The sequence below is a fragment of the Populus alba genome, chromosome 2 (assembly GCF_005239225.2).
Source record: "Populus alba chromosome 2, ASM523922v2, whole genome shotgun sequence".
Classification (NCBI taxonomy): Eukaryota; Viridiplantae; Streptophyta; class Magnoliopsida; order Malpighiales; family Salicaceae; genus Populus; species Populus alba.
Window position 1 is genome coordinate 14,206,796 of NC_133285.1, and position 16,578 is coordinate 14,223,373.

General features: G+C 33.4%; 2 protein-coding genes across 9 annotated transcripts; both read right to left on the reverse strand.

The window, feature by feature from the left end:
* Window positions 1-6,715: 6,715 nt before the first annotated feature.
* Window positions 6,716-10,808, reverse strand: LOC118050031 (NADH dehydrogenase [ubiquinone] 1 alpha subcomplex subunit 9, mitochondrial). Of its 8 annotated transcripts, XM_073407721.1 has the most exons (8): window positions 10,307-10,803; window positions 10,121-10,229; window positions 9,983-10,024; window positions 9,665-9,732; window positions 9,395-9,437; window positions 9,027-9,158; window positions 7,742-7,784; window positions 6,716-6,983 (listed from the first exon to the last, which is right to left on the reverse strand). In XM_073407721.1, exons 1-4 carry the CDS (start codon window positions 10,424-10,426, stop codon window positions 9,725-9,727), a joined length of 279 nt encoding a protein of 92 aa, XP_073263822.1. In that variant the 5' UTR covers window positions 10,427-10,803; the 3' UTR covers window positions 6,716-6,983; window positions 7,742-7,784; window positions 9,027-9,158; window positions 9,395-9,437; window positions 9,665-9,724. The 8 variants fall into 8 exon arrangements, with proteins under 8 accessions (XP_073263822.1, XP_073263820.1, XP_073263819.1 ...); XM_073407719.1 differs by having other exon boundaries at window positions 9,395-9,732; window positions 10,307-10,802; XM_073407718.1 differs by having other exon boundaries at window positions 7,742-7,834; window positions 9,983-10,229; window positions 10,307-10,347.
* A 1,164-nt stretch (window positions 10,809-11,972) lies between these two features.
* LOC118050030 (NADH dehydrogenase [ubiquinone] 1 alpha subcomplex subunit 9, mitochondrial) lies at window positions 11,973-16,320 on the reverse strand. The gene is made up of 12 exons (XM_035060240.2): window positions 16,126-16,320; window positions 15,943-16,039; window positions 15,707-15,771; window positions 15,433-15,518; window positions 15,206-15,290; window positions 15,048-15,118; window positions 14,692-14,823; window positions 13,370-13,485; window positions 13,157-13,280; window positions 13,016-13,084; window positions 12,416-12,536; window positions 11,973-12,323 (listed from the first exon to the last, which is right to left on the reverse strand). Exons 1-12 carry the CDS (start codon window positions 16,217-16,219, stop codon window positions 12,184-12,186), a joined length of 1,200 nt encoding a protein of 399 aa, XP_034916131.1. The 5' UTR covers window positions 16,220-16,320; the 3' UTR covers window positions 11,973-12,183.
* Window positions 16,321-16,578: the final 258 nt, after the last annotated feature.

Below are 16,578 nucleotides of genomic sequence, written 5' to 3' on the forward strand. Positions count from 1 at the left end.
GGGAGAGAAGTCTCTCATTGCTTTGTGTTCTTAGCCAATTGATAAAAAAAAATCAAAGGCTTCACTTGGTTCTTTGTCATAAAACTCACCATTACACATGGTCGACACTAGCTTTTTAAAATCTGCGGTTAGAGAGTCGTAAAAGAAACTCACTAACCTCCACATCTCAAAACCATGGTGGAGGCATGCGTTTAACAAGTCTTTGAACCTTTCCCAAGCTTGGTGAAATGACTCATTTGGACTACAAGAAAAAATCATCATTTGACGTTGTAAGGCTGTCGTCCTATAAGTGGGGAAGTATTTTTTCAAAAATTTAGCTTGCATTTCTCTCCATGTACCTATATACCTAGGACGCAAGGAGTTTAGCCAAAGCTTGGCTTTATCCTTTAGAGAAAAAGAGAACAATTTAAGCCGGATAGTTTTCTTGGTGAATGTTCTATCAATAAAAGTATTACATACCTCTTCCAAGTCCTTAATTCGTAAAATTTATGGAATCACCCGCAAAGTATAAATTCACTAACAAATTTACTCAAGATTGAGGTTGTATGTATGGATTTTCAAAATTCATACCATGAAATGTGGAAAGAAGTTAGATCATGCCTGATTTCAAACTGAAAGCTTTTTGGTTAAGAGGTAAGATGATACACGAAGGTGTACTTTGTCTAGCTGGGTGAAGATACTCTTTAAGAGTTCCAAAATTAGATTGATCATTAAATTGTAAGGTCCATTACCTTGAACACTCCCTTTACCCTCTACATCTTCAACATTAGCTATGACAAGGAAAAAAAATATATATATAAAAATTATATGAATATGAAAGGAAAAAAAATAAAAAAAGAAGATTGCAAATAAAAGTAAATAAAACGTAAAAGATAAAGTAATAGCACAAAAATAACAATATAACAAATTAAGAAATTCACACTTCAACTAATAAGCAATATTAACAACAATAAACATTAAAAGATAATTATAACAAGTATGAATAAAAAGACGGTAATACCGGCCAAGCACTTCAGACAATAAATATTAAAAAATAATAAACAACAAAATAATAATAATATATAAAAAAAACAAGAGGTGGTAAAACCAACCTTATAATATAAAGAATAAATATTATAAACTAATTAGAATAGAAATTAAAGGAAAAACGGTTGAACCAACCAAAATCCAACAATTAGTAGTCCAGTCCACAGTCCAATATCCAAAAAGTTGAGGTCAATTTTTTTTTTAAGCGATAGAACCAGCCATTTGATTATATATATATATATATATATATATATATATATTTTCCAATAATCAAAACTAAATTTGTTACCTTTGTTTAGCTCCCCGGCAGCGGCGCCAAAATTGCTTGACCCTTTTTTTATGATCGGATTGTTTTAACTCGCAAGTGCACGAGTGTGCGATGTAGCAATTAACTCGGTAAGATCGAGGTCATATCCACAAAGAGCTAGATCTGGAAATTAAGCTAGGTAACAAAAAAAACTCAAAAGAAATTAAATTAACAATAACTTGATTGAAAACAATTGATGGATTTGTTTTCAAAGATGAAAAAGTGTAACTAGATTTTAAATGACAAGAAAAATTTAGTCTTGGTCCAAATCAATTTTAATGGTGATGTATTGGTGATTCCTTCAACATATATATAAGATAACTCAATCTACTATCAATGATGGTGCTATTAGATCGGAAGATATTACAATGAAGTTTTAAAAGGTGAAGATTGATTATTGTTTAAGAATGAACAAGTACTTTCATATTAAATAAGACATTCAATCAATCAATCTCTATACCAAAACTAAAGTTTATGCATAAAAATTCAAGATTATAACATTACCTAAATGATTTCTAAAATTTCTTTGCAATAATAAAACATTCATGAAGAAAATGAGAACATAAACATTACGATTCATTCATATCTTAAAGAACTCAGCTCAACCACCATCATCCTTGATTTGGATCCAAGAAAGAGATTAGCCAACCATGATTATATATAAGAACACTTTAATAAACATGAAATAACTTGAATCAAACTGAAATAATAAGTTCTACAAACTAAAGAACCGAAGTCTACAAAGAAGATCACAACACAATTTCAGTAAAAATTCTAACACAAATCTAACTCTAACTTTGGACAGCAATTCGACTCTCTTAGAAGCCTCGAGGAGATGGCTATTAGAGACATATTTATAGGTCATTCTGTTAGCTTTCAAAAGTATTAAAGCACGGCTCATTCGGACATCTGAGTCAAAAGTTATGGACATAACACCGAAAGGTGTTCTGAAAAATCAAATCAGAATAGCTTGGAGAATACTTTGGTGCACGTTTTTCTTCCTCCTTTATGAGGTGTCTCTTTCTTCTTTTTGACCTAAAATAATGTGACAATGTCCCCTCCAGCTTTTCATCCATATACTTGTCCTCTTGGATCAATGAATTAACCAAAATAATCAAATGTTATTTGCTGTGTGGACATGTAAAATCATGGATTGTGCTTGAGTTGATTTTGAGGTTGATTTAGGGCTTGTGATTGTGCATCAAAACTATCATTAAGTTTCTTATTTTACATATGTATTTATTGTTTTTATTTGGGTTTTTTATAACAATTGATGTGCTTTTTAGTAATGAAGTTTCTTTTAATGTTTCCATAGGTTTTTGAAGCTTAAATGAATTATTTCAGAAAATTCAACGTCGGAATTCAAAACAAAGAATTGAAGAGAAATTTAAATGAAGATTGAAGCAAATCTTGGTTCAAATAAATGCTCCAAATTTGCCCAAAAAATCAATTATATTCCTATTCTAGAAAAGATTATCATATGATCTATTTCAAGCCCAAACTTGCCTTATGTTGTGTGCAAATTTCAACCATCAAACACTCAAGGGTTCAATGTAAAACTTAGCCCAAATAATAGGTACATTTATATCCTTATTTGATGCTTAAATTAAGCCCCAAATCATACCCAAATCAGCCTCAAAATCAGCCCAAGCACAATCCATGATCTTACATGTCCACACAACAAATAACATTTGATTTATTTTGGGTAATTCATTGATCCGAGAAAGCAAGCACATGGATGGAAAGCTGGAGAGGATATTGTCACATTATTTTGGATCAAAAAGAAGAAAACGACACCTCATAAAGAAGGAAGAAAAACGTGCACCAAAGTGTTCTCTATGTTGTCCTGATTTGATTTTCCAGAACACCTTTCAGTGTTATGTCCATAACTTTTGATTCAGATGTCCACATGAGCCGTGCTTTAATGATCTGGAAAGCTAACAAAATGACCTATAAATATGTCTCTAATAACCATCTCCTCGAGGCTTCTAAGAGGGTCGAATTGCTATCCAAAGTTAGAGTCAGATTTGTGTTAAAATTTTTACTGAAATTATATTGTGATCTTCTTTGTAGACTTTGGTTCTTTAGTTTGTACAACTTATTATTTCAGTTTGATTCAAGTTATTTCATGTTTATTAAAGTGTTCTTATATATAATCATGGTTGGCTAATCTCTTTCTTAGATCCAAATCAAGAATGATGGTGGTTGAGCTGAGTTCTTTTAAGATATGAATGAATCTTAATGTTTATCTTCTCATTTTCTTCATGAATGTTTTATTATTGCAAAGAAATTTTAGAAATCATTTAGGTAATGTTATAATCTTGAATTTTTATGCACAAACCTTAGTTTTAGTATAGAAATTGCTTGATTCAATATTTTACTTAATATGAAAGTACTTGTTCATTCTTAAGCAATAATCAATCTTTACATTTTAAAACTTCATTGTAATATTTTCCGATCTAATATCACCATCGTTGATTTTAGGTTGAATTATCTTATATATATGTTGAAGGAATCACCAATACATCACCATTAAAATTGATTTGGACCAAGACTAAATTTTTCTTGTCATTTAAAATCTAGTTACACTTTTTCATCTTTGAAAACAAATCCATCAATTATTTTCAATCAAGTTATTGTTAATTTAATTTCTTTTGAGTTTTTTTTGTTACCTAGCTTAATTTCCAGATCTAGCTCTTTGTGGATATGACCTCGATCTTACCGAGTTAATTGCTACATCACACACTCGTGCACTTGCGAGTTAAAACAAGCCGATCATAAAAAGCGGTCAAGCAATTTTGGCCCTGCTGCCAGGGAACTAGCAAGCAAAGGTAACAAATTTAGTTTTGATTATTGGAAAACAAATATATATATATATATATATATATATCAAATGGCTAGTTCTACCGCCTAAAAAAAAAATTGACCTTAACTTTTTGGATATTGGACTGTGGACTGGACTACTAATTGTTGGATTTTGGTTGGTTCAACCATTTTTCCTTTAATGTCTATTCTAATTAGTTTCTAATATTTATTGTTTATATTATAAGGTTGGTTTTACCGCCTCTTATTTTATTTTATTTTATTTTATTTTATTTTATTTTATTTTATTTTATTTTATTTTGTTGTTTTGTTGTGATTATTTTTCTAATATTTATTGTCTGAAGTGCTTGGCCGGTTGTACCACATTTTTTATTCTTTTCTTTTTTTTTTCTAATTTTTATTCTAGTTTCAAGTATTTTTCTAATATTTGTTGTGATTATTTTTCTTTTCTTTTCTTTTTTTCTCTTTCCTTTCATATTCATATAATTGTTATATTATTATTTTATTTTATTTTCTTATCATGACTAATATTGAAGATGTAGCGGGTGAAAGAAGTGTTCAAGGTAATGGACCTCCACAATTCAATAATCAACCTAATTTTCAAACTCTTAGAGAGTATCGTCACCTAGCTAGACAAAGTACACCTTCTTGTATCATCTTACCTCTTAACCAACAAGCTTTCAATTTGAAACCAGGCATGATCCAACTGTTTCCCACATTTCATGGTATAGATTCTTCCCACATTTTATACTTTACGGGTGATTCCACAAATTTTATGAATTAAGGACTTTGAAGACGCAAGTAATACTTTTATTGTTAGAACATGCACCGAGAAAACTATCCGACTTAAATTGTTCCCATTCTCTCTAAAGGATAAAGCCAAGCTTTGGCTAAACTCCTTGCGTCTTAGGTCTGTAGATACATGAAGAGAAATGCAAGCTGAATTTTTGAAAAAATACTTCCCCACTCATAGGACGGCAGCCTTACAACGTCAAATGATGATTTTTTCTTGTAGTCCAAATGAATCATTTCACCAAGCTTGGAAAAGGTTCAAAGACTTGTTAAACACATGCCCCCACCATGGTTTTGAGATGTAAAGGTTAGTGAGTTTCTTCTACGACTCTCTTATCGTAGATTTTAAAAAGCTAGTGTCGACCATGTGTAATGGTGAATTTTATGACAAAGAACCAAGTGAAGCCTTTGATTTTTTTTTGATCAATTGGCTAAGAACACAAAGCAATGGGAGACTTCTCTCCCACTTCATGTTGAGTCTAAAAACACCATTTCTCATTCAAGTGGGAAGTTCCAATTGAAAGAGACTGATGACCTCAATGCTAGATTAGGCTCATTGGCTAGGAAAGTAGAATCTCTTGAGATAAAAAAATATATATATATATATGTCATGAGTGAACAACAAGAGGAAAGTTGTGTTGTTCGTGAGAGCAAAGGGCATAGAACAACTGAATGTCATACCATTCCAGACTTCAAGAAGTGTTATATGGCCAAACTTCTTATTCAAGTAATGTTAGAAAGTCATTTTCAAACCAAGTGGATAATCCTTACTCTGAGACCTATAATCCTGGATGGAGGAACCACCCAAATTTTGGATGGAGAAATGAGAGCTCTTCAATACCTCATTGATATTTTACGAGTTAATATTTTGTTCAAGAATATTTTGGATTCTTTTATTCAAGAATTCAATGGGGAGTCAAACACATATAATTAATATTTTGGATTGACGTCCAGATATCAATTGTTAAACACTCTCGTTGATTGCCCATTCAGAGCTTTCTTTAATTTATCTTCTTATTTATATAAGTTTTCAAACAATCTTTTTAAATCATCAAACATCAAATGAGAAGAAATATTAAATTTAGGTTGGCACCAAAAAGATTTAAATCATTGATTCTCTACAAAGTTAAATCATTTTTGTTAGGGCTTTTCAACTGCCTTAATAGTCATCAAATTTTCCTCTCCCTTGCCAACCCCTTTTTATTTTAGGACTTAAATTCTAAAATCAAAGTTCTTTTATTCAAATCAATCATAAAAGAAAATTTTTTATATACACCTAGATGACTTCAGATGTTACTTATCTCATTAAGTATAGTATAACAACCATAATCTTTCTCACAATACATGCATGCGAGCTTTAGAATCACCATCAAGTTTGTTAAAGTGATTCTAAATTTGAGAATTTTTTTATTAGATCTAAAAGGTTGATGATTGTCACCTTCAGTATTACTATTTGTACTAGAGGTAGTAATCGGAACATGTGAAGGATTGAGTTCCAAACTTAAAGGATTTGATTTCTTTGGTATAGGATCTTTCTAATTATCTATCTGGAAAAAAAAAAAACAATAATAATAATATGTATTAACTAATAATTAACAGCAACCAATGAAGTATTAACAGTATATTACAAGCTAAAAAATTCCAAAAATTACATCCACCCAAATGAATCTAGCATTAATATATATTAACATTAGGTTAATCACAAAATCCTTCATCAAAACCAACAAATTTATATTAATAGTAAATTTAATCAAAGAAAAAAAAAAGAATAATCAAACAATCTAGTATTAATATATATTAATATTATGTTGGTTCATTATCATGGATCATCAAAACCCATAAATTTATATTAACAGTTAGTTTAATCAAAGAAAAAAAATAATCAAACAATCTAGCATTAATATCTATTAAGTTAGGTTAGATAAAACCTGAAAATAGGTTGCGCCGAGTCACTGAATACTTCTTCATTTTTTCTTTTCTTTTTTTGGTATCAAAACAAAATACTTCGTCAAAACCCAATTTGAACCTGAAAAGCCTTTAAGATTACAAAATTAAAATCAGCAATCAATTAAAATAAAAAATAAAAAACATACCATGTTTGCAAGCGAATAAAGAGAAGAGAGAGGAGAGAAACGAGTCATGAACTCATGGTGACCGTCAAGAGAGAGGAGAAAAAATAATACAGTTACTAATTAAATTAATACATTAAATTAAATGAAATAATTAAGAAATTTCAAAAGCGATTAAGAAAAACCCTAACTACTAATTACAATCCAAGTTACGAGAAATTAAAAAAGAAAATTGAAGATTGCCTTAAAATTGATGGATTGGGTCTTCGATCAAAAAAGATGAATGAAAGAGGGGCAAGGGGGATGGGGAGGTGCAGCTGCTGCCAAAAAGGAACAATCGAGGATAGAGGAGATGCTGCTAGCAGCTGCTGTCAAAGGAAAAGGGGGGGAATGTTTTAGGGTTATTTTGGTTTTTAAATTGGTTTCTTCAGTTTTTTCTTGCAGCTGGTGTTTTCAGTTAATTTGTTTTTTAAGTTTTCTCAGTTGGTTGGTTTTTTTGATCACCTCTCAAAGTAATTAGAAATCTGCAGAAGTCGAGAAAGATAATGCACTAAATGGGTGGAAGGAAAAAAGAAACTTATGAATGAATTTCTCAGAGAACAGGGTCACAAATGACATAGGACATACTTTGCTTCCCCAAAATACACATCCAGGAAAATCAGAATACCCACAATATCATAATCAGACAGTAATATCATGGTTTAACAAGAAGAGAAAAATATACCATTGCGAGTTGTTCAGCCATGCCATGGTTCAATTCCTCAAAACTGTAGTTTCCCCAATTTTCATGGTTGTTTATGACAGCATGAAGAGATTGTTAGCACAGGCACAGAAACCATTACTCAGATTTGCAGAATATTTCAAGAATATGAACTTGAATACATCTGAAAAAATTTTGCAGTTCTAGAACTGCAGTTCCTTTCTCTGAACAAGCAAGCAATCTAAGCAATCACATCAATTCTTCAATTAAGGGCTGGCCAATTGTTTCATCTTTATAATTAGAAACTTGACAAAAGTTTATAATTCTTTTATTCAAGTTTCAACCATTATCAATCCAATGGGCAGTCAAACACGTATAATTAATATTTTAGATTAATGTCCAGATACAAGGTTTTCAAAAACACAATTTTGACATGGCATGGAAAATGCAAAATAAACTTGGATCGTAAAATCATAAGGAATTTTTTTTCATACATAGATCAAGCACCTTAAAATACATGCTTCAAATAAAAATTCATATTCAAATCAGCCCTGGATTAATCAATCCAAACATAATATGATTCTAATTAAATCTTTGTTAAAAAAGAAGTACCATAATACATGTGTTAAAATCTGCAATGATAACAAAACTCACTATAATATTCTCATTCAGCAACTAAACAATTAAAATCCATGCATGGCAGTCCCCAAAATATACTAAATCTGCAATGATAAAAATCAAAAGGGAAGACCAAAAACTTATTTCTCCGATTCAAATGACAGAGAGCATAAATAAAGTAATTATTTCTCCGATTCAATAATAATTGACATCTCAATTATTTTTTATTCTCTCCGGTCTCCACCATTATTAATTGTTAAACATACTTGTTAAATTATTAATTGTTAAACATACTTGTTAACGGCATTGAGAGCTTTCTTTAATTTACCTTCTCATCTACATAAATTTTCAAACAGTCACTTTAAATCATCAAACATCAAACAAGAATGAACATTGAATTTAGGTTGCATTATCCAACAAAAAGATTTAAATCATTGACTCTCTACAAAGTTAGATCATTTTTGTTAGGACTTTTCAACTGCCTTAATAGTCATCAGATTTTCCTCTCCCTTGTCAACCACCCTTCATTTTAGGGCTTAGGTTTTAAAACCAAAGTTTTTTGCTTCAGATCAATCATAAAGATAATGAAGCATGGGCCATAGTAAAACCAAAATATGATATGATCACTTTAAAAAACCCAAATAATGCATCATTAGCATGGGCCATAGTAAAACCAAGACTAAATATTTACCTCATGCATTTCTCTCAAAACAGCTTCCTCTCCAGCAGCCTTAGCTCTTAGCACTCTTGATGGAGATGATGCAGATGCTCCTAAGCAAGAAACTTGAATAAATCTGATGATGCCTCCAAGTTCTCTTGAAATCTGCAGAAGTCGAGAAAGATAATGCAGTAAATGGGTGGAACTTCTGAATGAATTTCTCAGAGAACAGGGTCACAAATGACAGAGACCTAAGATAATAAGATAACATAGGACATACTTTGCTTCCCCAAAATACACATCCAGGAAAATCAGAATACCCACAATATCGAAAATCAGAATACCCACAATATCATAATCCAACAGTAATATCATGGTTTAACAAGAAGAGAAAAATATACCATTGCGAATTGTTCGGCCATGCCATGGTTCAATTCCTCAAAACTGTAGTTTCTCCAATTTTCATGGTTGTTTATGACAGCATGAAGAGATTGTTAGCACAGGCACAGAAACCATTACTCAGATTTGCAAAATATTTCAAGAACATGAACATAAATATATCTGCAAAAAATGTGCAGTTCTAGAACTGCAGTTCCTTTCTCTGAACAAGCAAACAATCTAAGCAATCACATAAATTCTTCAATCAAGGGCTGGTAGAAAAGCCTGTACGCCTCCATAACTTCAAGATACTACATTGCTTCTCATCCGGCAATGCCGAAAGATCAACCATCCTACGTACCTAAAATTAGAAAATAAACTGTTATTATCCACACGATCAGAGTCTGTTCAAAATGAATTCTTTGCAAGTATTTGATTGAAATTTGAGGGATCAATTAGTAAATTTTATCAAACTATGTATAAAAACAAATTGTTCGCAAGTATACATCAATCAATTTAATGTTTTTTCAAATAAAAAGCAATTTGAAAAGCTATTAAATAAAAAACTCGGGGATCAATTCGTAAATTTATCTTAATCACAGGAGTCTCAACAGGACGGACAAGGTACCCTCCAACTACCATCACATACATCCCTGTACAATTCAAAAATACACCCAAGAAAAACAGAGCGATCTATATATGCTAAAATGTGCCAAAAGAAAAAATAAATAAGAAAGGAAAAGGGGTACCTAAGTCCCAGTGACGGAGGCAGAAGTCGCCAGAAAGGCAAAGCTCGATGACACCAGTGCCGTCATCGAGAAGGAGACGGCCGTCACCGTCGTTGGAGACCAAAATTCCCTGGAGAACAACAACAGAAAGGAATTACATGGGGGAGGGGTAAAATGGAGAACCGGTAAAAAGAGAAGAAGAGGAACCTGCACCCAGGCGCGTTGGAAGAGAATGCCGCCGAGAGTCAAGGCGTTTTGAGAAAGAGTCTCACTGGCGTCTTTCAGTTGGACACGCAGTAGCTTAAGCGCTGCTAGACTGTAATTCATCTCCTGATCTCCACCGATTCCTCCTCCCTCTCTTCTCTACTCTCTTCCGTGCATATAGAAATTTTAACAAAAAATACCCCCCAGAAACAAAAATCAATTTATGACACCAATTATAATCATTTGTCACTACAAATTTGCAATCTCGACTCAAAATCAACAACAAGAACAGCCCATTTGAGCTTTCAATCACTTTTACACATAACAATTAGGATTAAAGAAAACAACAATTCTGAAAAGAGAAAACAAATTTTCCCAAATAATGTAAAACAAAGCAAAATACTAAACCGCAAGACTATTCACAACTTAAAGAGACAATAAAGTGACCGATGGACATACGGAAACAGAGAGAAAGAGAGAGAGAGAGAGTAATAAGTTACCGTTAGGATTACTGCTGCAAAGAGAAGTGAGATTAAAGAGTTGCGGGCCTTGTAGGGTTTATGTTGTCGTTGAAAGCCTATCAAGTAGAAAACTTCAAAGATGCTGTGGTAATAGTGGGCCGGGCCTTCATGGTCTAAGTGGATAACAACAATAATTTTCGGTGGTTTTTACTTTTCGTTCCGATTCAAGGTTTACTTATTTCATATTCCTAAGATTCTTTTAAAAAAAAAAAAAAAAACTCATTTCATCCTGTCTATTTGGAAAAGCGTGCGTTTCCAAAAAATAAAAAATAAAAAAAATACAGCAAAAGCATGTTTTTTGCTGCTTCTAATTTTTTGGGAACGGGATTGTACCGCTGTCAATCCCGTGGTCCCAAACAATGCCTTACCTCGAGGAATCGATAGCGTCACGTGTGTTCCAAGTTTCCAAATAAATGATGGAACATGAACATTTTAAAAGGAAAGATCAAATAATCTTATGGGAAAGAATTAGGGGAAACCCTTTCGCTGGTTTAATTGTAAACTTCAAATGATGTTGTGCTCATAACTTTTACATGGTTTCTTCTATGGTCTCGTAATAACAAATTTCAATAAGTTTCAAACTTATTATCATGAGACCATAGAAGAAAAACATTACACTTGATAAGGATATATATATATATATATATATATATATATATATATATATAAATCCGTATAATTTATTTTTATTTACAAATTGGTTCTCATTTTCAAGTTTTTATTCTTATATTTTATAAAATTCACAATTTAATCCTTTTGAAGGAAAAGAAGGGAAACCTCAAATTAACCTCTAGCATTATCAATCGAGTCTCATATCTTTTGATTTTATCAATTTTAAAACATAATAAATTAGACAGTGTCACCTTTCGATCCATTCATTATTAATAAAAGTTAATATTCCATCTAACATACACAAACTTGTTATGTGCTAGCATCCAAAGCACCAAAATAGACCTTAATATACATTAAAAATACAATTTTAGTTTCAAAGCATAATAAAACTTTCTCCGAAAACCATCCACCTTTTTTCTTTTCTAAAAGTTGCAAAAATGACAATGGAATGTCAGGCAATCATACAGCCCTCAAGCATCTACAATTCAGGTTATTCCGGACACTCTTCAGAAACTTATGATGCTGAGGCTATGAGCTTATTATGAACTTCATAAACTTTATAAACGATACAACTGCAATATCCCAAGTAAAACATGGTTTATTCGGATGAATGTTTCTTTCACCGTGAAAACAACGTCATTTCGTCCATGTCTTGGTTCCCTCAAGAAACCGATGGTGACATATGTGTTCCAAGTTTCCAAATAGGTGATGGACCATAAACATTTCAAAATGAAAGATCAAAGAATCTTATGGGAAAGAATCAGGGGAAACCCTTTCACTGATTGTAGAACCAAATTGTGGGCCACCCTTACGATATGAGATGAGAAACTCAATAGGGTATCCCTTCAGCTTATGCGGTACAATCCCAAGATCATTGAATGTTAAAGCTGCAAGCCAAACCCAGAGGCAAGGAACACATAAGTGAGAAAAAGAATGAAACAACGCAGCAAAAAGGACAACCTTAACTTACTGAACTAACCATTCTCTGACACAACTGAATCGATAGTAAGGGCATTGATCTCATCCAGGTTGAAGATGTTTGGAGTGGGTAAAGGAAATGGAACCTTATTAATTAATACTGCTCGTGGTGTTGCAAGTGCCTGCAAACATTCAATATGCAGGTGCAATTAAATGAAATTAAGATGTCAACTAACAAGTCAACTAACAAGAAGTTCAAAATTTCCATCTAGAAAAAATAGGCAAGAGGATGCATAGCCATTAACATATTGGTGAAAGCACACCCAAGGTATGTTTATTTGGCATTGTGCATGATAGAAGATATCTGCTGGGTATCAGGAAGTGTGAACATGAGCATGTGCATGCACACTCGTCGTAATAGTGATATCTGCTGAATATTAGAAGTCTGTTTGTTCCAAGACAAGCATTTTTGTATCTACAGTACAAGTGAATTTTAGATCAAACAGCTCAAACTCGAGCAGTATCATCTCCTCAATGCAGGTGAATCAGATACTCAATTTCAAATGACCTAGAGCCTTATGGGTAGTTCAGAGCAGTAATAAAAGCACTTTCTTCTTTGGAGTAAAAATAACTACCAGCATACAAAAGCTCACATATTTACCTTGGCAATGGGAAAAGGAACTTTCACATATCGAGGCCATTCACGAATCACGTCATGCATAAGGTCTGCCTGCATTTCACAGAAGACTTTAGCATTTCGAGCATCTCAGTATGAAAATTAACAAAATGGGAGAGAGGTTACCAATTCTTGCATGGTAAAGATTTCTGGCCCACCAAGCTCATATACTTTCCCCATACTGCTTCCATCATCTTTCAAGGCTGCAATAATTGCAGCAGCAACATCAACAACATATACAGGTTGGATTCTGCAAACAAGACCCTATTAGGAATAGAGGCACAAAAAGTTCAGAAAGGTTTTTTTTTTTCATGCTTAATTCAAACATTATTGACATACTTGGTAGATCCATCTCCAATGAGTGGAAGAAACGAATATTTTTTTGCAAAGTGGGCCCACCGGTTCAAGATCCGATCCTCTGTACCAATCATCACAGCAGGTTTCATGACTGTTGCCTGTAACAAGTCAATGTATGTAAAAACTTAACTTTCAAAAAAACAGCATGCTGACAACCAAGAGGGGGGAAATTGTAGAAGGTGGAGCAGTTTCTTGCATGGTCTTACATCAGCTTTGATTTGCACCTTACAAAATGGTTGTCCAACTAATTTTTTTCCCTTCCCCTCTCCAATATGTTTTGGATACCACAGTGGACAAGTTAACCTAAGGAAGACATCTACGTATTTGCATTAGGGCAGTTCCTGTTATGGGAACTTTAGAAATATCTGTAAAACAAATTGTGCAGTCTCAAGAGAAATACATGACATTCTTATAGTACCTTACATCACAGGGTACATAGTTGAAGTTATCCAAAATAAAAGGGGCTGTACCAATTCAAACCAGATTAAGAGGTTATCAATTCTAACACCCAAAATACTTCTCTAATCCCACATAGTGTTCGCAAGCACACACAAGTATTGTGTGCAATAAAGAAAATTTAATCTTCAAATAATAATGTCTGTGATTGCAATCGGCTCAAGAAAATATACAAGCATATCAAACAATCAAAACATGAATCAAACAGGTGCCAAATGCAAGCAGACAAAACACAACATATGCAACAAACCCTTGTCAGTTGTGCTTTGAATCAACAAAAAAACACATTAAAACACAAGTGCATGCACAATGGAGGAAATTGGAAGAGAAGATAAAGAGGTGAAAGGAAAGGAAAGAGAACAGGCATCTCTCTTCGTTTGGCAAGAATGATAAAAGGGAAAGGAGCTTCCCCTCCAAAATAACAAAAATATTTTCATTGGAAAGTGGATAGAATAGAGGGGAATGCATACTTTTGTTGGATCAAGGTAACAAAAGCTTTCCACCAAAAGTAGAAGCAAAATGCTCCACTCCAAAGGAATGGTGAGGATACTTAAATGCATGATGAAAATTTGCTTTTGGAGTGTGGATCCACCATAGGGCTTACAGCCAAATGACATCTCCAAAATCCCCCTCTTCTTCAAAACCAAATTCACAGCTTCTATTTAACATTAAGAAACACAAAGCACATAAAAGGATTATTGGTTATAGCAACTCCTGGGCGCATAAGCCATGCATGCATCAAGATCGTTGTAGGGTTGAAACTTAGCTCCCATGATATGATCACTTAAAAAAGCCCAAAGGATGCATCATTAGCATAGGCCATGGTAAAACCAAGACTAAATATTCACCTCAGGCATTTCCCTCAAAACAGCTTCCTCTCCAGCAGCCTTAGCTCTTAGCATTCTTGATGGGGATGATGCAGATGCTCCTAAGCAAGAAACTTGAATAAATCTCATGATACCCCCATGTTCTTTAGAAATCTGCATAAGTCAAGAAAGATAATGCAGTAAATAAGTGGAAAGCAAAAGGAAACTTCTGCATGAATTTCTTAGAGAACTGGGTTACAAATGACAGAGACCTAAGATAATAAGACAACATAGGACATACATTGCTTCCTCAAAATACACATCTAGGAAAATCAGAACATCCACAATATCATAATCCAACAGTGCTATCATGATTTAAAAAGAAGAGACAAATATACCATTGCGAGTTGCTCGGTCATGCCATGGTTCAATTCCTCAAAACTGTAGTTTCTTGTCTCATGATCCCTTCCTGTCAATAATAATGCAAAACTGAGTGAGCAGTTTTGCAAACTCTAAGCTCTAAAAAGCTCAAAGATACTACAAGTGAAGTACATACCAATAAGATTAATAACAACATTGGCCTTCGCCATTACAGCCTTGATAGAATTCTCATCTCTTGGGTTGTATTTCATTGGTACTATCTGAGCAAGTCAAATGACAAGATACCAACGTTATCAGGAAAATCAACATGACAAAATATCCCGAAATATGCAACAATAAAAAACTGTGCTTCCTCCAGACAGTTTACATAATGAAAAACTCTATATTAATTCACCACTCTACCTGACCCAAATCACCCATCAACTTGAGGTGGCGATGACTATCCTCAGAACCTCTAAAAGGAACTAACACTTGAGAACCCATTTTTGCTGTAGTACAATCAAGCAACATTAAGAATTACTTACCAACAAATAACAAACTAATACTGCTGAAACGTAAGACTTGAATCAAGGGTAAAAAAAACAAAAAAGAACACATTTTGGATAGAAATGATCATATTAGTAGTTAAGTTACAGCCATAATAGAACCACAGCAATGTACTTCCCATTCAACTCACCAAGTTGTTGCACAACATATCGACCCAGGAACCCCGTTGCTCCAAACACCGTAGCAACAATTCCACTGCACACACAAAAAAAAAAAACACTAGGCATCAAAACACAATTAATTAACCCTAAACATCAAAACAAAATTAATTAACCCTACACATTAAGACACAATTACTTAATCATAATTAGCAAGAAAACATCTTTCTTTATCATTTCAATTGTAAAAAAAAAAGGAAAGGGAGACCTGACAGAGGATCTGCCACCGGTTCCCTTGCGAATAAGGTGGCCTACACCTTTGGCAGCGATAGAGGAAGCGTGTCGTGGATGATCAGCTCCATAATCTGAAGATTAATGACTAAAAAAATAAGGAAATTGAGAATTAGGGCATCGTAAATGTTTATAAAAACCTTATAATGTGGAGGATTACGGTGATCGGAGAGCGGGTAAATTGACTTGAAAGAAGATAGTGAAGCAGCTGGCTTCAGCGATTGGTGCCCTAATCGCCTCGATATGGCTTGCATCCTTCTTGGTTAGAGAGAGAGGCTTGAGAGTGAGCGTTCGGCACTAGAGAGATAGAGAGAGAGATTGGAGAGAGATGTCGTCACTCGTCAGAACTCAGATGTGAGAGATTTGGATTTGGATTTTTTATGTTGCGATCCGGCCCAACTTATACGGGCTGGGTTAACAAACGTAGGCCCATATATGCATGACCTGGCTGGTTTGCGCATCGTTTTGACATCGGGATTCGATTTTTTTATTTTTTCCTAAAAAGCTCCGATGTTTTTTATATATAGTTTTAATATTAAAATTATTAAAAATCACTAAAGAAAAGTATTGTATAAACACCTTTTCATATATAAAACATTCTTAACCACGTAAT